The 23040-nt window shown below is 42.0% G+C and overlaps 2 protein-coding genes across 2 annotated transcripts in view; one reads left to right on the forward strand and one right to left on the reverse strand.

Annotated features, from left to right (window-relative positions):
• The first annotated feature begins 216 nt into the window (after positions 1–216).
• The window catches only part of LOC118578183 (carbonic anhydrase 1), a 112077-nt gene continuing 89253 nt past the window's right edge, over positions 217–23040 (forward strand). The window contains exons 1-2 of the mRNA XM_036178909.1: positions 217–543; positions 15271–15341. Of these exons, the coding sequence (XP_036034802.1) occupies positions 347–543; positions 15271–15341 (268 nt within the window). The 5' untranslated portion in view covers positions 217–346. The remainder of the gene's footprint in view (positions 544–15270; positions 15342–23040) is intronic.
• Positions 13956–22960, reverse strand: Ca3 (carbonic anhydrase 3). The gene is made up of 8 exons (XM_036178910.1): positions 22935–22960; positions 22406–22497; positions 21554–21751; positions 19133–19251; positions 17700–17792; positions 16835–16897; positions 15960–16115; positions 13956–14582 (listed from the first exon to the last, which is right to left on the reverse strand). The coding sequence occupies exons 2-8, from the start codon at positions 22437–22439 to the stop codon at positions 14463–14465; spliced, it is 783 nt and encodes a 260-aa protein (XP_036034803.1). The 5' UTR covers positions 22440–22497; positions 22935–22960; the 3' UTR covers positions 13956–14462.

Consider the following 23040-nt stretch of genomic DNA (forward strand, 5'->3'; position numbering starts at 1 on the left):
AGACATCATGTTACCTATATATATATTAAAATCTATGAGTAAATACAATGACAAATTAGCATGTGACATTTTGAGTGTTCTCGGAATCTATGTGCATTTGTGTCAGCCAATGTCACACAGAGATGATGCATATGTAGATCTCCTTGTTCTTATTCTAAGACTCAGAAGATTGTTTTCGTCTGTATACATGAGTCTTTAGGTAGATGTCAAGGAACATTTTTGACAAAGGAGCATCAATCACAAATTTTTGATTTCTGGGTCATTACAAAGTGCAGTTCACAAGGAGTCCCTTCCATCTGTGACACTGGACCCGCATAATTTGCTGCGTGGCCCTCACTCATTGCCTATGAAGCCTACTGTTTCAACACCGCCATGCACGGAACAGGAACAGATTTTGATTAAGTACCTCTCAAGACTTCAGACCCCACCAACTGGGGTTGCAGCTACTGGGAGTCTTCACCAGCTCGGGTACTTCTTAGTGGGAGCCAAGCCCCTGCTAGGGAGTCTCCCTTTTCTGCCTTCGGACAGTCAAGAGAGTCTCAGGTATTGTATTTCTTACTCATTTCCTTTTCAAATTACAGTGGTGGTCGGCATTTTCTTTCTCCTAGGTTTTCCTGATGGAGATGGCTTTGCACAGTCATGTAGATCAGTCACTGTCTAGCTCTGTTGTACTGCGGTCATTCCTCCCAGGCTGCCATCAGTCACTGGCTCCCAGAAACTGGCATTGGGTTTTTAAAGTAAAAACAATACTTATGTGCTTAGATCTTTTTAGAGGGAAGAAATGTACCTCCGGGGGATATGTACGTATGTATGTGTGTGTGTGTGTATGTGTGTGTGTGTGTGTACATATACATATACATAACATATATATAATGACGATCAGAAAAAAATCACTTAAAAATTACTAAAATCATGTTCCACTTATTATAATAAAAATTCTTTATAATGAATCTGAACAAAATTTTAAAACAAAATGAGAAAGCATTCGATTTACTCCCAAATACAGATAGTTAATATATGTTACAAGGAAATACATCTGATTTATGCAATAATTAATGGAAGCAGTGGGTAGTCTCATAGTGATTAATTAGAGTATTAAGGTTCTATGGAGACTGAGAGTCATCACTTCTCAGGGCTCCTAGAGCTCTATATGCCGCCATCTCTCTGCTGTGGTGCAGTGACCTAAGCTCACCACCATCTACCCACCACCTCAGCATGCCATTCACCATTTGAGAACAATCACACCGAGCTAGAGCTGTTCTACAAATTCAGTTAGTAAATGCACATTAATCCCCTGCCACCTGAAGCCATCATCAGTAAGTTAGGACTTCAGACTTCATCCTACATAGGACTGTACAAAACACCATGCAACAGATGTAAAAGTAAACATCTGGGCAAAAGGGAGAGAGGGGGGATGGGGAGGAGAGAGAGAGAGAGAGAGAGAGAGAGAGAGAGAGAGAGAGAGCACCTCCAGTTGTCTGGATTTTCCTTGTGGAGGGAATGAAGAGTGTATGGGACATGAACATCCAATCCACCACACAATGAGCCGTTAAAGTGCAAAGTGTGTCATATTCTCCTGGCTAAATTTTGTTAACTTGACACAAGTTGAGTCATCTGAGAAGAGGGAGCCTCAGTTGAGGAAATGCCTCCCTAAGGTCCAGCTGTAGGGCATTTTCTTAATTAGTGATGGGTGGAGGAGGTGGGCTAGTAGTCCTGATTCTATAAGAAAACAGGCTGAGCAAGCCAGTAAGCAGCACCCCTCCATGGCCTCTGCATCAGCCCCTGCTTTCAGATTTCTGCCCTGCTTGAGTTCCTGCCCTCACTGCTTTTGATGATGCACTGTTCTATGGAAATGCGGGTAAAATAAACCCTTTCTTCCCCAAGTTGCTTTGAGTCGTGGTGTTTCATCACAGCAAAGGGTAACCCTTAGTTAAGGCATATTCTTTCTCTTTATATCCTAGGTACTGGAACCCTTTACCTAGACGAAGCCCCCACAACACATGCAGTAGGTGTTCATGTAAAGCTCTTTGAAAGTGTTTTGTGTTTTCATTAATCTAGGTGAAGACAACAGCAACTTTACTAAGAAGCCAGCTGTTTAAGAATGGCATTGTATTAAAATTAGAGTGGCTTTGATCTTGGTTTATTTACTAGCTTTATGGCCTTGGGAAAATTGTTTTATATATACTCCTAAACACACACACACAGAAGGTTTCACTGTGTAGCCTAAGGTTGTTATGAATTAAAATTCAGCATCTCACCTGCAAATTAAGATAATAATGATACTCATGCCATAAGGTCATCATGAGAACTAAATGATACGTCATGTGTAAAAGGGTTTGACATTATGCCAATAATTACAGCATATTAAATATGAGTTATCATTTTACTATTGTATTTCTTGAAACCCTACTAAGTGCTTAATATTTTCCATATACCTTTTGGGCTACATAAGGTAAATCCATTCATTTACCAAGATATCAAATGTTACTTTGGGCTTAGTCATGTCAACCTGATGCCAGTCCTCTTGTCGTTCATGATGAATAAATATGGAGAGAGCAGGGAACAATAAACAAACAAAAGCTAAGTGAATTCCAACAGTGCCAATAAGTGTGAAGTTTATGACACAGAAATGAGGTAGAGTGGTACAGGAAGAGAGGCCACTTTTAGACTGAGGATTCTGGAATCCCTGCTGAAGGAAGCCCTGGAAGAGCCACTAAGTAATGACCAGAAACAGAATAGTTCAAGCAAAGGAAATAAGTATAAAGGCTGGGACAAAGAAGTTTCTAGAACAGAAAAGTTTGTAACTTTAGCATTGGGATCAAGAAAGAGAAGACAAGCAGTATCACCAGAGCCAGGCAGGACCTGTAGCCAGAGGAGCCTTTTAGACCACCATACCAAGGAAGCCTTTTGTATTTAAGTATACAAGGAAGCCAGGGGACAGGTGTAAGGAAGAGAACAACACAACCTATAACTAAGACAAATGGAAGTTGTTGTTTTGTTTTGTTTTTTCTTTTTCCAAAGCTGAGGGCCAAACCCAGGGCCTTGCGCTTACTAGGCAAGCGCTCTACCACTGAGCTAAATCCCTAACCCCAAATAGAAGTTTTAAGGTGACACATCCAACTCTTTATTTTACAGACAAGGATTGGATGGAGGGTCTGTGTGCCCCTTGCTATCCCCACCCTTGTGTTTGCCGAAGAACCAGCTTCAGTAAAAGAATCCAAGTCCCTCTGATATTGAAAGCCATCTAACTCTGACTCTGGCTTCCTCTTCGGATTTTGAGTCTCCCAGTATTCTTCTACAGGAACAAGAGCCAGGATTTGTGGGTTTGTACTGGGTCTCTGAGCCTTCTCCACTGTATAAACTTGCATGATCTACTCTACTCCTCAAGCTTCTGTATTTACATGTGAAATGTATTAAGCATACCCCGGGCTGCTGAGTGATAAACTTCATTTATGTGGCTTAGCTGAGGCTTCCTGTGTTATTAGCTTCTCTGTTGGGGTCCTTGTTATTGTGGAAGAGAAACGTAGATTTGTGAAATTAGAATCCAAAACTTTCAGTGTGAGCTGAGTCCACCATCAGACTCCAGCACAGCCCTGAATTAAAATCAGGCAATCTTTCTCAACTTGCCCTGCTCCATCTGTAAACTGATGAGAGAAAACTCCAGCCACAGAATATCATTATAAGACAAAGGATCTGGAAGATCTCAAAAGCCTGGTGTGGTTTTATGACTAAAACATAATATAATGGTCATTATGATATTTTCCACTGAAAAGTAATAGATTGCCTTTCCTGTGTCACTAACTTAAATGGAAAAAGAGCATTTAATTAACATGTGTGAGTTTTTACACTCTTAAAATAACTTATTAAAACTATTCATTTACCAATACAGTTCTAAAACATAACTTACTAAAAGTAGTTATCTACCAATACAGTACCAAATTCTTCACATAAGGCTAAATTGCAGCCAGAGCACTGGATGACAGAGATAAGTTTCTTGACCCTAGGCCTCTAAGCTAGCAAGCACTAGAGCCAGGTGTGAACCAAACAGGCAAATCCAGTTTGAACGCTCAGGGACCTGTCCTTTGGCCTGCTAAAAGCCAATGGATCCCTCCTTGTCAAGGACTTGCTGCATGGTACTGGAATAGCAATGTGTTAAGATTATGTGTGTAGCCCTACTCTGGGAAGCCAAGTTGTGTCAACATGCCAAGCACTTTTGGAACATCCTGCCAAAGTCTTTCTAACTACAGTTTGGGTAAGAGATAACACTAACTTTACATCTATAAACAGTTGAATTTAACTGCCCTTAGCCAGCTGTTTTCTAGATTTTAAAAAAATGTAATACCTACATTTCTAAATTTAAAGATATTTTTTAAATGTCTTTGTTTTTTCAGGATACCTGGTAATATTTAACTCCTGTAAGAACTAAGTCCATCCAGTGTAGTCAATGAAATCAAGTATATTAACAAGTTTCCATTTTAAGCAGAACTGAGCTAAAATATCAAATGAGAAAAATTATACTCAAGTGTGCATATTATACCTTTTTAATGTTAGGTGTTTCAGAGCAGTGGCCACATTTACCATACACAAACTCCAATAAAAATAAAAGCCCCCTTCTACTTAGAACATCAGTTCTCAACTGATTTGCCCTGTGCGGAATACTGATCATCTCTGGAGAGATTTCTGGTTTTCCCAGCTTGGGAGATATGGGTGTTCTGTGGCTGGCATCTATGGACAAATGTCAGAGACGTCCTACATATGCCACAGTGTATAAGAAAGACCCTGGAGACTATTCAACTCCTAATGCTACCTGTCTAGCAGAACTTTCTTTACTCATGGGTTCATTAGCTTCTGTTACCCATGGTCAGCCATATATAGGAATTAGTAAATGGGAAATTCCAGAAATAAACAATTTATAAGATTTTTATCATCTACCGTTCTCATGAAATCCAACAATGTTCTGCCTCATCCCACCTAGGATATGAACCATCCTTTGACCAGAATAGCCACACTATAAACACTACCTGCCAATAGCAATTTAGAAGACATGTTGGTTAGCAGACTGACTGCCCAGGTATCATGGAATTTTTTCAGACAAAAACTGCTTTATTTAATGATGACCCAAAGCACAAAAGAAGTAACCAGGGTATGAAATATTGGAGGACAATTTACTCTGGAACTGTGCATCAAAGCTGCAGAGCATCTGGGAACAAAAATGGAATATCTGTGGTTTGGTACTATCTAGATTTTATTATTATTTATTTATTATTATTTTTTATTATTTTATTATTTTTATTAGTAGGACCAGGAGTCTTGGGCTGTATCTCCTCACATATGAGAAACCCCACCAAACCAGGCTGTGAAATTCTGCCATAAGATTATCTACATGGTTAATGGCTGAGGTAGAGCTTAGGGGCAGAGTGCAGGCCTAGCATGTGCAAAGCCGTGGGTTCATTTGCACACACACACACACACTATCTATACTATACTATATATACATATATATGGTAATTATTTTTTAAAGGTCTGGAAAACAATTAGGAAAATTATGTTTGTATTCAAAAACATCTGAGACCTAAGATAGTGATGCATTCATAATATTCCCTCACTTATCTTTTGCTCATTGGATTGAGTAGGAAAGAATAGAACTCTAGCACTGCACCTTGGGAAAATTGTCAGTTTATGCTGCTTGAATGCACACTCAATATTGTGCAGATCCTAACAGCTCGTTAGGTGAGCATTAGCTTCACTGCATGATTAAACGTCTCTATTGCCGATAAATCACCGCTGTGCTTGGGGAATTCTGGCTCCCTCTTACTAACAAGAGCGAACTAACACTTTCCATGCAGGAGTAAAGGCATCACAACTACATAATTCCTCTGGCTTAAGGGCAGGAAGCCAGAGTTACCAGCCCTGTTCACTAGGAGCAGACAGATACGTAGCCAGTACTCTTACAATTCTGTAACATGTATGAGTGGGCTTCAGCAGATGGACATGGCTGCGTTTTATAACTGTGGTTTTCTTGTTGTGTCCTTATTCAAGTTAATTCAGAAGCAGAAAGGAAATGTATTTTATTCACACACCCAAAAGAAGATATTTGAAAAGTTTTGCACTACTCAAAATCAGGATTCAGGAAAATAGAAACCATAAGCTAAGAAAATGCTCCTGACTTTGAACTCTGACAACATCTGCTTCAAGCATCTTTGCTTCATGCAATAATTTCATGTTTTATCCACTTCATTCAAAATTTTCAAAGTTAGACTGTATAATTTTCAAGAGTGTTTCCTGCCCCCTCTCCCCACCTCAGTACAGTGGTGAAATATAAATCTATGCATTTGAATGAATAACTGCATGTTATTTCAGTAGACAGGAAATACAGGAAATCCTATATATGACAAAATGTTTTTTTCTCTCTTCTTCTTTACTCTCCTTCCTCTTCCTCCATCCATTCCTCTTATTTCTTCCCCCTTTTTTGGTGGGGGGAGGTTCAAGACAGGGTTTCTCTGTGTAGTTTTGGGGCCTGTCCTAGATCTTACTCTGTAGACGAGGCTGGCCTCGAACTCACAGAGTTTGCCTAGCTCTGCCTCCCGAGTGCTGGGATTAAAGGTGTGCGCCACCAACACCGGCTTATTTCTTCCTTTTGTTCCTTCCTTCTTACCTCCCCAACAACAGGCTTCCTTTAAACCCTTCTTTCTTTTTTTTGCGTTGTCTGACCAAACTGGAAGCGTTATAACCAATTCAAAACTGACCCACTGAATGCTGAAGCTGGACAGCCTACGCTGCATGCTTCCCTTCTCCCACCGGGGCAGGAGTGCTGGCCTGTTTTTCTAATATTCACGGTACAGGACTTCTTTTGTTTCACTCTCTAGCTCCCACTTGAGAAGGCTGTGGAGGAAATAACAGATCAGCAGAGTGAGAAAGCACAGGATAGAACAGTGTGGACAGAAAGGCTGGAGACCACGGCTGCTCTTGTTAGCAGAAGACTAGCCAGCTTTCCACAGAAGACACTCCACACAGTTCAGAGGGGTCCATGATGTACCTGTCAACCATGGCAGGAAGAAAACAGATGAACTTGTATTTATGATTAATTTTTTCACCCTTTGAAAAGTCTACTTTTATTTTATAACAGATACTTTAGTTAAAACAGATATATGTTATATATGCCCCTACACCTTAAAAAAAAAAAAAAAGTCCTGTTTGGGGATCGTGTGCCTCAGGGCTCACATCACCCAAAGAAAGCCTGGAGTCCGTTAGTCCATTATGGGTTCCCAGGCCTGCTGCCCCAGAACCGTGTTTTGCAGGCCACCTGTCCCAGACCCTGCTATCTGAGCACCCTTTCCAGTGCTGCTGATATCTCTATGGAACACACCCTGGTGTTGGGGACTATGCTCCTGCCTGATAAGCTTTTCTTTTGGTAGCTGTAGCCCAAATCAGCCTTTCTGCTTAGAGACTGCCTTTCTCTTCTTAATTTTTTTCCTTCCTGCATCCAGGTAGTTAGTTTATTGACCTTCTTTGATGTCTTATATTCGTGTCACATAAACACGTTTGAAAAGCATGGAACAATTCTGAAAAGAGGGTTTTACAAAACCACTTGTGTATTTGTTTTTAAAGCATGTGTCTAATGCTGATGGCTTTTCTATATTCAGCTAACAGCACTACTTCTAGCCACATCCCTCCTTCCCTGAGCCTGTGCTTATTTCCTAGCTCCTCTGGAACTCTCCCTCCCTCTTGGGGCCTAATCTCTGTTCTCTATCAATTAGGCTGCTAAGGACAAGAGGCTCAACATATCTCACAATCTTGACAACAGGTCCTTTGTAGAGAAAACAAAGTAAAAGAGAAATTGGGCTTTCCTTAATGAAATGTCATTAAACTATTTTATTTAAAGAAAAAGATTTACAACATGTAGCTACAAATCAACTTATGAGCTAAGACACAAAAGACTCAGCCTCCCCAAACCAAAATAATACTTTCTCTTAACTGATCATCTGGGGTCAAATTTTGTTTTGTTTTGTTTTTTTTCAAAAATATTCTCAGCTATATTAAAAAGGGCTAAGACGGGCCTCATGGTACAGACCTCTCTTCTTAACCACCACAGGCTGAGGTGGGAAAATCGCAAGTTTAAAGCTAGCCTTGGAAATTTAATGCAGCTCTGTTTCAAAATTTAAAATAATAAAAATAATAACAAAAACAATAAAGAGGGTCAGGATGTAGGTACTCATAGTATAGTGCATGCTTGAGGCCCAGGACCACATACACACACAACTAAAAGGTGCTGAGTAGTACATGAACATATTGGTAGTATTTGTGTCTGCTCTGCATTTGGAGGGGCATTTCCCTGAACCTCCTGCCGTAGTGGAGAGCATCAGTTAGAACTGCTTGTTGACTGTTCAGAAGCATTCTACTCTCTGATTTTTTAGCATGAGGCAAGGATTGGACCTAAGAAGAGGACTCTTGATCATGTATATAGAATTGCTTTCACAATCCTCACACAAAACTAGAAACTATGGGAGAACTAAAGTCACTGAGAAAATTAAGAGAAACGTCTAGAAAAAAGAGAATGTGCAAACACAAGCACCAGAATGGTGATGCAGATGAGTGCCACTGGAGATGAATCCCCCAGGCACTCTGCCAGCCCCTCGCTCCAGTTTGTACACAGAAGTGAAGGTGCTAGAAGAGATAAGGATCCTGGGATAGAATTCTCCTTCATATCTCCTAACACACATCTCTTCTTTGCTGAGTTCAGTTTTAAATTTACAAATAACAAGTGTTTGGATATATGTAAAACGGCTTTTCCAGTGCATTGTCTTCATAGAGAAACTTGGATTCTACGATTCTCCAAAAACTCTTTGAGGTGTCTCTGACCTTCAAAGTGTGGAGAAATAACTCCTGCCTGAGCACTGACAAAGACTAGCAAAGATTATTGGATCATTCCTGTTTCACCATTCATTCATCCCTCATCCATTAAACAAATACTTTTGAATTCAGGCAGGTCCCTCGTTCCAAGTTAGGTCCTCAGGCCTCAGTGCAACAAGACAGATCAAGTCCTTACTTCCATAAAACCTTGCTGTCCACCCTCACCTATTTACTCATCATACTCATATTAACCCACACCAGCTTTCATTTCACATAGAAATTTCAAGTACAGTTGCTCTTCCTAAATTAGTATACACAGCAAGAACTTGAATCCTTTATATTCCCCGAACTGTATGTAGCCAGCCTCTCTGTCTACACAGCACTGGGCCCTGCTCTCACATCTGCTCTGCTTGGCTTACAATCTCATCACCCTTCCAGTCTCTCTGGGGCTCGTGCTCCATCCACGTATGTCCACGTATGCCCTTGGTGACCTGAGGTCCTGCTCTAAACTGCTCAGAAAGAGGCTGAAGTGTGACTTCTGTGAGCCCTGTACTTTCCAGCACTTGTATTATGCTTCCATGGGAATCAAGAGGTCTTTAGGGAATGACTTCCCTTTAACAAATGTGTTTGGAACCATCCAAATTTCAAATGAGCACATGAACACGATAGAAATTTACAGGCAAGTTGGAACAGAGAAAATGTTTACTTAATGGAAAAACATTCTCCCTGAGGTTTCAGGCTGCTTTACCCGGGGCTGATTCAAATACAAGGGAGAACCCGGTTCCCTGTTTACTGCAGAGCTGCTTCTTAACTGGCTAAAATTAGCTTTTAGATCTCTGGGCTTGTGCGGCTGCAGTGCACCCTGTCCCCTGGGGCTGTACTGTTAGACTCACTCTAACTCCTGCTGATCACCTGTGATCATCATCTCCCTGGCTGAGCTGTCGCAGGTTGCACCTGCTAAACTCCATCACATCCGCAAAAGATGGATCATTAGCACTGCCCGATCCCTTGATCATAGATGTTACGCTTAGGCGGCCTGACTTCACTTCGTTCCATTGGAGTTGAAAGCCCTCAGCAGCACTCACGTTTTTCCTGAGTGGGACTCGTACATCGTGTTTGACATTCTCACTTTAGGACATGCCCAGGCACGCTCAAAATTAATTTCACAGCAGGAGACTTTCTGCCTTCAGTACTGAGATGGCTTTTCCACCTCACTCAGCACTGCAGGAGACCCTGTTCATGACATTTGAAAAGCCAGCGTCAAACAGAAATGAACATTATAATTCTCTGGCCTCTTTTCTGTGCTTGATTTTTCTGGATGTCTGACTAGCATATACCTCCTCCACTAGGAGCAGAGCTCCCGAGGCAGAAACTTCCCCAGGAAAAATTATTTAGTCTTCCTCCAACCCACCTCTTCAGGACATGTGTTGGTTCAGTGTGACCACACCTTGGTTACTCTGCTTCGTATGTGGTACCTGAGTTATTGCTTTTAAATAGCATCACTGGGCCAGCAAGATGGCAAAGTCTCCTGCTGCCAAGTTTAAAGACGTGAGTTTGATTCTTCAAGACCCACATAGTAGAAGGAAGGAGATGACTCCCAAAAGTTACTCTCTGACATTCACAAGAGCACTGTGACACATACACAAGCACACACACACACACACACACACACACACACACACACACACTACATAACTAACTACCTGACTAACCCAACTAAATGCATACACATACATGCATACACATGCAGATATATTTAAAAGAAATTCATCAAATAATAAGCAGCAGTACATGGAAGTTCTCATACCCTTTCCTACAGTATGAACAGATGAGATGTAAATTCCTAACATCACAAATAGCTTCATTAAAACATGACCTTTGGGATTGTAATAAGCAATTAGAATTTTCCTAAGTTGAAGTAAAATCAAATTTAAAAGGTTAACCCTTACTGAGAATTTTGTCAGTATGATATTGTTTTGTACTGTAAATGTATTGATTAAGTCTTAATATATCCATCCGATAGATATTGTTGCTGTCCCCACAGACACACAGAGATTACAACCCCTTCACTGTCTCCTGTCCAGCTCTGTGATTTTCCATCCTCCACACACTAAACAGGACTTTAAGCTGCTCAGTGCTTATTGGTCGCCCTCTCTGTTCAGGAACTGCTTCCCTGTTTGCCCTCAGCCCTCCTTTTTCAGCTAAGGTCCTTGAGAATAAGTAAAAATTCTTCATCCCCTTGGCCCAGACAGTATCAACAGATAAGAGTAAACATGTAAGCAAAGGAAACAAAGTGTCAGTTTAAAAAACTTAAAAGCTTAGCAACTTAGGTGTCAACATGATTGAAACACAGGGCAGCTTTTAAAGGCTACTATTTTTGTAACAGAGATTTTATTGCCATCTAGTGCTCAAAATGAAAATAACATGTACACATGTTAGGCTTTATTTGCATGAAGTCTTACTACCCAGGGAGACATTTAATAAAAAAAATCATTAAATTTACATACATTAAATATTAACTAATTAAACTCTGACATACAGAGTTATTGTTTCCTCTTCTCTTTTTATTCATATGTTAAATAATATACTATACATGTCCAGAGTTCTTTCTTATATCGAATAAAACCTTAAAGAAAATCAAGAACTAATTTTCAGTGGATGCAGTTAATGTATTTGGGGACCATATGATTTATTTCAGGTCAATTTTGCTGTGTCACCTGTCATTCTGGTATCTGGTGTATTACCATTTCAAATGCTTCCAAGTGTATTTATGACTGGTTCATCTCAACTAGATTTAGTTAATGGTGTAAGTGGCCACAGTCAGATTCTGAGAGCTATAGCTTTGCAGTCTCTACGTAGAATAACTCCCATTTATCCATAAAACCATTCACTTACTTTGCAATTGGAAACATTCTACACTGAAGTCCTGAGTTATTCTTTGCCTTCTCATAAATACAGTATCTCTCCATTTTACAAACACCAGGCCTGTCATGAGTTTGCGCCCCTCAGCCTAACAGCCTGCCAGTGTTGCTCTCCTTGCAGGCTTCTCAGCATGCCATTATCTGAACATTATGAAACACTTAATTCACATCGGCTTCTCCCGACTTTGAAATGTTAAGATACCTGCAATTGTACCCTGAGAAGTAAGGTTGGCGTGTTCTGGAGCCTTTTTGGATGGCAGCTCATGGCTCACTGCTCTGCAAACTACAGAAACCTGAAGTGCAATTGTTTGGAGGCCTGATCTAGTCTAGGCAAGGATGGTCCCTCGAACACAGAAGCATGCCTGTCTACAATACTGTCTATTATGGCACCACACATTAGGGGCAGTTGTGGGGGGGTGAAGATGGTTGATTGTTGTGTGCACTGTTTATCACTGACAGCGAGGGTCGACAGGGCCCTGGAGAGTCTCCACCTACAGTCAATAGAATGATTTATCAAGAAGACATAAACTAAGAGGAGCAAAAGTGGTGTTAGTATCAATGTTCAAAGTGCTGTGCAGTCCAAGAGGCGGGGCCTTCCCTGGACCCACCTGTTTTCATGACATCGTCTGTTCATACGAAACTCACTCGGCAAGTGGTTATTTTTTGCTGGACACAACGTAAGGTGACAGGCGAATGCCAGTGGCCGGAATAGTGCCTATGCCCTCTGGGAGCTTATGGTTCAGGGAGACAGCCTCCTCCAGCCTTGTCCAGCCTGTGTCCTAGAATAATAACCATTTCTAACCAGTGTGAAATGTGTGTATGTCTCACACACACAGCATAAAAAATGGATACATTCTTTAGCATGCTCTGAATGCGACCGACCAAGTATCCTGAGACAAGCAGCTTGTGTATCACCACTAATGATGAGAGCGCCACACCTCTTAATTTCAAGGGATTTAATTAACACATCCTTTTCACACTGACCAACCTGGTTTTACCTCACCCAAGTGGTAATCTATTAAATAACTTCAGCCTCCCAGGACTTCGTCACATGATTTGACTTCCAGTATCTCAGGGATCTCCTGATCCAGGGCCATTTTCACTCCTTAAGATAATGTTCTTATTGTTGCCTGTGGTAGCTAACATGTAGGCCACCGAAGCAACGAAAGATAGCCAATATCTGACTGGCAATTGAATTTTGTGTCTAGAGGCATTAAATATATGCATGTCTGCGCTGTTGGGCCATAGCATTCTGAAGTCCACTTTTCAGTGATAAAAGGTGCTATCTGTCCTAAAGGGAACACTGGCTGCTGGCACTGGCCTGCATGCCGGAATCCTAACCAGCTTTGAATTGACCTGCTGGGACATTTCACATGAGGAGACTGACCAACGCGGACTGCTCAGGTCTGCAGTTAAGTTAGATGCCCTTACCGACTGCCTTTCCCCCTTTTCCTGAGGATGCAGCATCTGAACTCCCGACTTGACTCTTTTATTTCGACCCTTCAGTTACAAAAAGCCAACTTGAGAAGCTTGTCATTCTGGGTTTCCTCCATTTTTGTCATTTATAATTGTGCACACAAAAAACAATCTTATTAGGAGAAATAAGTCAGACTCAGAAAGACATATAAGGCCTAGGCTTAAAATGATCTATGTGTGTGAGATCATGAGGGGAGGAGGAGACAGATCTTAAGAGGGGAGGACAATGGGATTCATGTGGTGTTGAAGTAGAGGAGGGGATGGTCGGAGGGCAGATGTGACGGGGGAGAGCAGTGATGGAGAGGCAGTGATGGAGAGGCTAAATTAGAACAAAGTATAATGACTCATATGCATGAAAGTGCCATAATGAAACCTGTCACTTCATATGCTAACTTAATACAAATGTCTTAATCTAAGTCTTCAGTTTAAAAAGAGTATACACCCACTTATCATTTGCATCCTGTCTCTATAGTTTCTGTGACCGACCTGTCATCCACTCCTTCCTGTTCCAGGAATCATTCATTCCAGCCGCAAACTCAAAAGACACCAGAGACAGTTTTTATTTTTGTTATTACTATTATTGTTATTTTAATAAGCATGCAGAGATAAAAGTAGTGAAATAAAAAAGAAATGGGCAGAAAACCATCTTTATGGAGAAGAAATTCAAATGTTGGATCAAACATTTTAAAACACCTAATTGTGTGTGTGTGTGTGTGTGTGTGTGTGTGTGTGTTTTACAGACAATTAAAACCAGGCAAACTTGGTAGTAGGCAAAATTTTAACGAGTAATGGAGTTTTGCTGGTATTAAGGGGTAAAACACAATGATCCTAACAGTGGGCACACATTTCCGTACCCACGCACACAGCATGACTTCTGTAATATCAGTAACTCAGCTAGAAAACAGGAGCCCTGAGATTGTGACAAATTCAATATGCTCAGTAAGTCATTGTTGTATATATCTCTTCTTCTATCTATTTCTTCCTCATTGAACTCATACTAGAAATACTAATTTTATAGAAAAGGTGGTTATTACAAAGGTTAGGTGTGAAATTCATGCTTCTGGGTTAGATAGTGTCAAAAGGCGTTGCTATTTCATGTAACTGCATCTTTTCCCTCTAGGTGTTTTAGAACAGCTTAGAAAACAGAGCACCAGGAGGAGGCAGGCAACTCTTCAGGAGCAGGTTTTCTTTCCTGAAGAGGGCAAATCCAGAGCCTCACTTGAAGGAGGCCCTCACCACCCTGCCCTTGACCGGCTGCGGAGGGCGCCAGTTCCCCACAAGAGGCACTGGGGGCTCATTCTCCGCACTGGCGAAAAGGCTGCGCAGCTTGGCCATCTGCAAAGGGAAACAGACTGTTAGAAACCTCTGGCTCTCCAAGCCAGCCAGGCAAACCACAAGCCCAGTCTCCAGGGGTAGGTCGTGAGTTGGCAAACATCAGCTCATAACATAAACAGTTCCTTACATCCAGGATCTCCTGCTCTCTGGATACCCACCTTTCCCACCTGTTGTAAATTGAGGGATCAGCATGAAGTATACATTTTACATAGAAGGGGATGATAGCCTGCAAATAAGAAAAACCTTGGAAGGCTTCCACTGTGTAATCAACTCAAGTATTTATGGAATTAAAAGACGAGAAAGAAATTAAAATCGGGCTATACATTAAAATGTTAACCGCTTCTTTTCTTTTTTTCCTTAAAGGATCAGAAAACAGGAAGTTCTCGTAAAAATAGTATGTCTTGGTAGCTGAGATGGTTCAGTGTGTAAAAGTGCTTGTGGCAAGGCTGACAACCTTCGATGCCCAGAACCCACAGGGTAGAGGGCTGTAAATTGTCCTCAGACACGTGCTCACACACATGCGTATACACACACATGTACTTCTACAGTTAAGATATATTATGCTTTAGTAATAAAATGGTTTTAGCTTTCCTCATTTAAAAATTGTCATTCCACTTTTAAAAATCTTTATACCAGTGAACAAGACTGTTAAAGCTAATGCTTATTTTAATCATTTATTTGTTTTCAGTGTCGGTTTACTCTTGGGTCCACCCTGGACGAAACATATAAGCCACCGTCTTGGGCCAAGGAGTCAGGCTGGTGAGTTGAGCTTACTGTGAGACATTCCTGTTCCAGCGGTGAGCCCCAAGTGTTTCGCTTCTTTAACTATGTTCTCCACGTGCACACCCACTTAACTCCCTCCCAGTCTTGTGCATGCTACCAGTCCACCCTTTAAATGAATGGATGTAAGAAGGGAATGAGAAGAGCAGTCAGGAACTCTCGGAAGTAAACAGACTGGGACTGGGATGTGTGCTTGGTTATCCTTGTGGAGAAATTGAGTTATGTTTCGGAAGCTGAGCCTCAGCCTCTCTACTGGTAAAAGCCGGAGGAACGCAGCACTCCTCGAAACCTGTCCTGCTAAATCACTCTTGAGCCTCTCTCTTCCTGGGGCCCGAATTTACCACTCCATCTCCTAGCCAGTCCTCACCCTTCATAAACCCAGTTCAGGATCCCACCTGCTCTTTCAAGATTGCATTGTCCCACTACCCTTGGGAAGCTCCTTTGGATAAGGCTAATCAGGCTGGGGGAAATTCTAGAGGGCAAACTGTGAGACAGCTGAGGATCACACCAGTAATCGGCATTCGGTGTCTTTGTGTTTCGCTTTAGCAAATGCCTTCTGCCCACTGTTCACACACAGGGCTCTGCGGTTGCGCTCACCTGGTCTGAGCTCACGGTCATAGGCTCCTTCAACAGCAGCCACACGATGCATTCCTCGCAGGGTGGCGTGGTGAAGGAGCCATGGTAGGTCCAGTAGTCCCGGCAAGCAGGGAAGAGGCAGGACGGGTCGAAGTGCGTGAAAGGAGCCTCCTTGCCCTGGAAGACAAGAGCAGACACTCTAAGCCGGCACGTGCACGCAGCGCCCCCTAGAGGCCTCACTTATTCATTCTTGAGAACGGAAAGGAAAGCAGGCTTTAGAACAGGTTCAGGCCCTTCTCTTGGGAACCTCTGATGCAAAGGAATCTGCTTTATGTCTGACTTCATCTGTTACAGTCACTGCAACATTGTATTCCTTGTTTACACCCTGTGTGTGGCTACTACTCTGTCCTTTCTCACAGGGGAGACTGAGACTGGAGAATACTTCTTGGAGGTTGATTTGAAGACTTTCACTTTAGTACATTTCATGCTCAGAATACTTCTTCCAGTGTCCACACTTAAAAGCAAAGATAACCAAATTGTGTCAGTTAGAAGAGTTTGTTGTTAATATTTAATGTATTTAGGGGCTACCAGGAAAGGACAATACCAGGATTGAAAAAGTGACCGTGGGTGGCCTGAAAAAACCTCAACAATCCTGTGCTCACCATGGAGTGGGGAAGGAGACCCCGGAACCTCTCACTTAGCTTCCTGGGGAAAGTCCTTATCTGATAGGCTGACTGACAAATGAAATAACAGATGTAAAAGTTCTCTAAGGACTCAACACTAAGCAAAGACCTGGCATTTATTTTGTATGCAAACGTAGGATATCCATCAGACAGTGCAAGGTTCGAATACAATTGATATTTTGGACTTAGGTTTGCAGTCCTTAAATGATTTACCTTAGTCTTAACTTTGTCCAGGGCATCAAGGAGAATCTGGAACTCCCCTTTCTCCCGTCCTATCTGTAAGCAAATAGGCATCCAATAAGATGTTTTTCCCTCCTCTATAATTGGAGATCATCATAAAAGCTTATTTGATCCATCCACATGCAATTGGTGTTTATAAGTCTTCCATGGTCTCAGGTTGAGCCAAATATAAGTTTATTCACCCCAAAGGACTGTAGAATATATATTTTCTGATCTAAATTTAGATTTTAGTTCTCTGAAGTACAAAACCACAAAACTACATGTTGGTTCAACTCTACTTCCTTGACTCTCTCTGCAAAGTCACTCCATTTTTTAAAAGAGCCAAAGCAAAAGAAAGCTATGTTTCCACAACCAAACTTACTGTCTTTCCCCTCACAATCCTCCCAGTGAATTCAGAACCTAGTACAAACTAGGTCATTTGCCGGCTTAAAACTCAGATTGGGTTACCATGAAGTTCATGTGTTAATGTCACTAAGTCCTCTTTAAACCAAGGTTGGCTGAACAACACACACATTCTTTGTGCCACCCCAGCCTGAGATCCTGTGGGTGGTGGCCCTGTTAAGCAGAGTGAAGGTCCAGCCAGGCACTTGGCATCCCAGAAGTTCCCAGCACTGGCTTTCTGGTTTCCAGTGTGATGGAAATAGAATGGTGTGAAAAGAAAATGAACACATGTCATGCTCACACTCGGTGCCCTTGCCTTTGCCTTCATAAGCTTTTTAAGACCCTGCCCTCACACATGCCTCCAATACAAGGGGGGAAATGGAATGCATGGTCTCCTAAACATTAGTAAGGGATTGCATTCTGAACAAGAAAAAATTACCATCAATGTCTACCTCACCTTCAGAAAAATGCCAACAACAGCAATTCCATCAGGTTGCTTTAGAGCTTCTCCAAAGGTGTTGTACTTTGGATTCCAGTGAACCAGGTGAAGCTGCAACCACCAAACACAGGCTGTGAAATAAATCCTTGGGATGCAGAAATGAGCATTATTATCTACAAGAGACCCAAATGTGCACACTGTCCAGGTTGTTGCTGAATACTCTCATGGAAGCCGATGAGATTCTAAATATTAATAACCAAGTCGATGAGATTCTAAATATTAATAAGCAATACTTTGGCAAAATTTCAATAATTAAAAAAGGGGGTGGGAAATTGTCTGCCTCCTCATAGACAGAGCTCCAGTGTCTAGCAGCAAGCGTATCTTAATTTAGGACATGAGCACAGCTTAAGTAATCAAGTTGCCCATATTGAGTTACTTAAAATGGCAAGAGAATAGTTTATAGCTGTTAAACATTTATATTCAATTTCAAAAATGTGAGATAATCCCATGTACAAATACCACTCTCCAAGCCTTTTCCCCATTTGGGAAAAAAAATTATCCTGAACTTTCTCCACCGGTGGAAGAAATGCCGAGCCAGGAAGACAGTCCTAATAATTTATTGGTCTCTACCCTAGCTTTCTAGATTGGCTGTAGAGAAATGGCCATACCACCCTAAATGTGCCGGATCTCATCTAATCTGGAAGCCAGCGAGGCCAAGCCTGGGTAGTACTTGGAGTTTCTTCAAGTTTTATGTAGCCAACATTTAAGTACTCAGTGATGCTCCCAAAGGGATCAGCTATAGTGTACTGCCATGGTTACATTTCCATCCCATCCCAGGGCTCTCCAACATCTTTAGAAAAGAGTGAGACAGAAAGAATGAATTTTGCTCTTGATTTCTGAAGAATGAGTTTTGACTTGATGTCCTAATGAAATTGAGAGGTGGTTTGTTTTATTCCACTTGCAAATTACTGCCTTAAACAAGGTGCATACACATACAAGTACACTTCCTTAAGCAAGCAGAAAGCAAGGATTTCTCATAATTACTAAATATTGTTTTTGAAGTATTATCTATACTCATAAAAGAGATATCTGAGCCAGTCTGTGTAAAGAAGATCAGGCCCGACCCTTTGTCTCTGTTATGTAACCATTATGTTGCTTATCTGTAACCTCTTGCAAGTGGTTATAGTGGGTATCAAATCAGCTAATGCCATAGTTGCTTCATGTACATTAGCTGTCTTACTGTTCTGGTTCTAGTCAAGACTATGCCCGTTTTTCAAAATAGTTGGGGGAATCTTCATTGAGGATGCTGACCCATTTGCCCGCTTCTCTCTGACCTTTGGTGGCTTCACTTTATGAGTGGGAGGCTTGAAGCAGAAAGAGTACTGAAGTTGTTTCTAAATTTCCAGTTTCGATGATTTGAGACCTAGAGCATATCGGGCAGTTCCTCCTACCTCAGCAGCATACTTCACTCCATCCACTGTGTGCTCAGAGCCGTGGTCATCGGAGGAGCCCCAGTGAAGATGGAATTGGCGAAGTCGGTAGGGTCCAGAGAGAGGACCACCCCTCAGCACTGTAAGATAATAAGGTGACTGGTGAGTTCCCCTACCTCTGCAGAACCCTATCTGAAACCAGCACTCTGCAGAAGACTCCATGGGTAAAAAAAAAAATGTCACCTTTTGGGAATATGGAGCCATCCCCAAGTGCTTGTAACTTGAAGTCAAAATATATCAGAGCAAGAATGTTCTTTTCTCTCTCATTTTTGCTTGTTTATCTTGTTCTTTTAACACTTTAGGAAATGAATTAAAGTAGCAGATATATTATAAGAACCCTGAGGACAGGCTAGTAGTACAGTACTGTTGGGAAGAACTGGACACCTGACAGAATTTAGGTACCATTTCTGAGTCCACACCGTCACCGTTGTGTGATCTCAGGCAAGATGCTCAGCTTCTCTGAACTGGTCTTTGAATCAAGAAGGTGATAACAATCCCACATTTTTTTGAGCTGCTGTGAGGATTAACTGAGATCAAGCACTTAAATGGTGCTCATCTCACATCGCCCTGTGAGGCATCACTGAGCAGGCAGGAACTCCTTCTGAGTGTCCCACTTTCAGTGGTGCTTTACCTTAGATGACAAAGGGCACCTCTCATGCACATCTACTTTGGATTGCATCTGCTTATGTCAGAGGAAACAAAAGTTCAGAAATTTCCCAGGAAGCTAGTCAGGGTGGACCAGTATATGTCATCATTTCATATGTGTGTGTGTGCGTGTGCGTGTGCGTGTGTGTGTGCGTGTGTGTGTGTGAGAGAGAGAGAGAGGGGGGGGGGTATCATTCTTAGTCATTAGTTTGTAGAGGGGAGGCTATCATTCTTAGTCATTAGTTTGGGCTTGTATAGCACTTATCTAAATCTCTCCTGTAATTTGGTCTCAATTCATTCTGCCTGGAGATTAATTTAAAGATTCAAATATCTTCCAAAGGATACTGAAAACTGTACAGAAACCCTAAAATCAAGATTTAGCAATGAAATAGCATTGCAACAGCAGCTATTTTTAGAAAGACTTGGTTTCTTTCAGTGGCATAGGGAAACCCATAGTGCAGACCTACAGCAATAATGCTAGTCTTGAACCAGCTTGATCAGTTGGGAAGGATGGTTTGATTTGTAGTTTCCTGTCCAATCACCGAGAATAGCTATGATCTGGATATGAGTCTAATTTATTGAACTAAACCATATTAACCATATTAAATCTCTAATATTCAATTTTTGTGTTTAAAATGGTATTTCATGTGATTCTGCTTGTGGTTTCTAATTTTGTTGGGTTTTTTTTTTTCCTTCCAAATGGAGCTTCAGCTTTTAAGGCAAAGGGAAAATAGGAAAGAGCAGCAAGAAATAATTGCTCAGGAAATGGTAAGTGTCTGTCCTTTCCCTTAACTGGAAGGTAGGAGTGATCACTCTATCATTTCTTATGATATCATTAGGATGTTCATTCATGCATATCAATAAAGGAAATTTTAGCTTATGAGGAATGTTGTTTTAGGAAATTGCATTCTTGATAACTAAAGAATAATTATTATTTAGACTTGTTTGCAATGAAATAAAGCCTGCTTAATTGAAACAAAATTTCACTCTTTAGCTCTGGATGGCCTGGAATTCATAAGGAAGACCAGGTTAGCCTCATATTTGTGGCAAACCTCTTGTCTCTGCCTCTTGAGTGGGTTTATAGATGACAGCCACCAAGCCTGTCTGAAATAAAGTCAAATTAGTCTTATTTTATTTCACAGATTGGTTACTAGTATAGACTTAAAAATTACATTATTATGTTTCCAATTTCACACTAACATTGCCCCAAGAAGAAGTGGTAACATATATCAGAAACACTCACTACAAAGATTCTTTGGGTGATCCCCAGTGAGGTACTGAACCCAGGTCACCTGAACTCAAAGTGGCTCTGCCTTTCCCCATTGATTGGCCTCCTTCCAGTTATCCAGGGAAGAGATGACCCAATTGATTTCTCTCTGTTTGAGGGAGTCTGTTCTCCATACTATCAGGAAACGTAAGAACTTCATCTCTTGGTAGTCAAAAAGTCCACGTGGACTCCCTGTTCAACCATACTGTCTCTGGAATGTGTAGCTAATGTTTAGCTTGGGCACATGGCCATTTTTCAGCAACAGGGTAACCAAAGTTAGTTAGAGGTTACGGCATTCTTCTTCGTTGCATAAATATAATTCTTTACAACTAGAGCCAAGCCAAATGTCATCTCCATTTCAAGGATGAACTTCTCCCCCTTCCCACTAGTTCTGTTACTGTGTCACAAATTGCATTTTGCCAACAGATACTGAAAACACCCACATGAGCCTTCCTAAGTGCTGTACTTACTGGACCTGTCATAAGTATCATCAAACACAACTCTGCAGGTCTTCCCATTGTTCAGGATGGTCTTAGCAGAGCCAGGATCATAAGATGCTGACCAGGGCTGCAGAGAGGGGTCGTGCTTGATGTCTTTAGTATGCAGCTCAATGGGTGACTGGTTGTCCCCTTTGGCAATTGGATAAAGTTCATGCCAGTGCTCAGGACCTAGGAAATGAAAGGAAGAGAATATATTTATTTAATAGTACAACCCAAGGTCTCTTTCCAGTGGACTAAGCCAGCAAAATACACAAAGGCCAGAAAGTGGTTACAGAAAGGTCTTGGGTTCAGATTAAGCAACACAGCACTTTGCATTTCAAACCTATTTAGAACCTTGCTTATCTATGCTGGAAGAGTACTTCAGTCTCTGCAGTCCCTCCCTCCTCTAGCTTAGGAATCACGTAACCTGAAAAGCTTATCTTTGAAATGAAGCACATATTGATCACATGATTTTGCAGCTTTCTTCACTTGCCCATGGCTAAGAGCTGACTCATAATCAAAGCAATGATTGTTACCAGGGCCCCAGGCTTAAAGAGGCCAAGTGCTCGCTGCTCAGTTTCACAGAGTAAGGATCAACCAGACCTGGTTTGGGGTTGAGTGAATTCTCAGACACATCATCCAACCTTAGACTAGTTGCAGTATGTCTCTGAGCTTCAGGTTCCTCGGTGGAAAGGAAAACAGTGAACCATGTTAAAAGGACCAGCAACATGGGACACCTGAAAGTTCTCACTATATGCTAGCATTAGTAGTTCTGAACCACTCCTGTGCCAGCACATCTGTGTAATGCCAGGGGCAGCCCTGTAGTGCCTTGGCTCTACTCACCGTTGTGGCTGGCGTAGCCCCACTCCTTAGCCATGGTCACCTTCTTGTTTCTCAGCGCTGGACAGCTCCTTCCTTTCCTTGCTCCAGTTGTCCTGCAAAGTTCCCAACAGTCCTGACTTTTATATAGGTCTCCTGCAGTGTGCATGGCCTTATTAGGTCAGCGGGGTGAGGCAGGGGGCTAAACTGGCTTGGGGTGGTATTTGGAAGGCGGGGCGGGGGAAGCCAATGAATTACAAGAGCTGAACAGCTGTCCGGGTGAGAGGGTGGCAGGAGGGGGCAGCGAGGGGGGCGGAAGGCCCCCCTTTGGCTCTCGCATGATCCCTGGCTCCTTCCCCTGCTCCCTTTGCAGGTTTCCGAGAGGCAGGGCTTTCTAAGAGCTCCGGCTTTGGTCATGCTGCTTCCCTCCGTCTTTCATGCACTTGGGGGTCTGGGGAGGTGTAGGCTCCGGCTGCCATCCTGTTCCGCTTAGTCAGCAACTAAAAGTTGCACCCGCGCTCTTGCAGCCCCACTCAGAAGACGTTGCTTTTACCTCGGACTGGAGGACTACCGGCTGCGGTCTCTGAATGTTAAGGTTCCTTTCCCTGTAGGAATCCGGATAGGGTGGCGGGAAAGAACTCCTCTGATCCTCTAACTCA

This window comes from Onychomys torridus, chromosome 2 (assembly GCF_903995425.1).
Source record: "Onychomys torridus chromosome 2, mOncTor1.1, whole genome shotgun sequence".
NCBI lineage: Eukaryota > Metazoa > Chordata > Mammalia > Rodentia > Cricetidae > Onychomys > Onychomys torridus.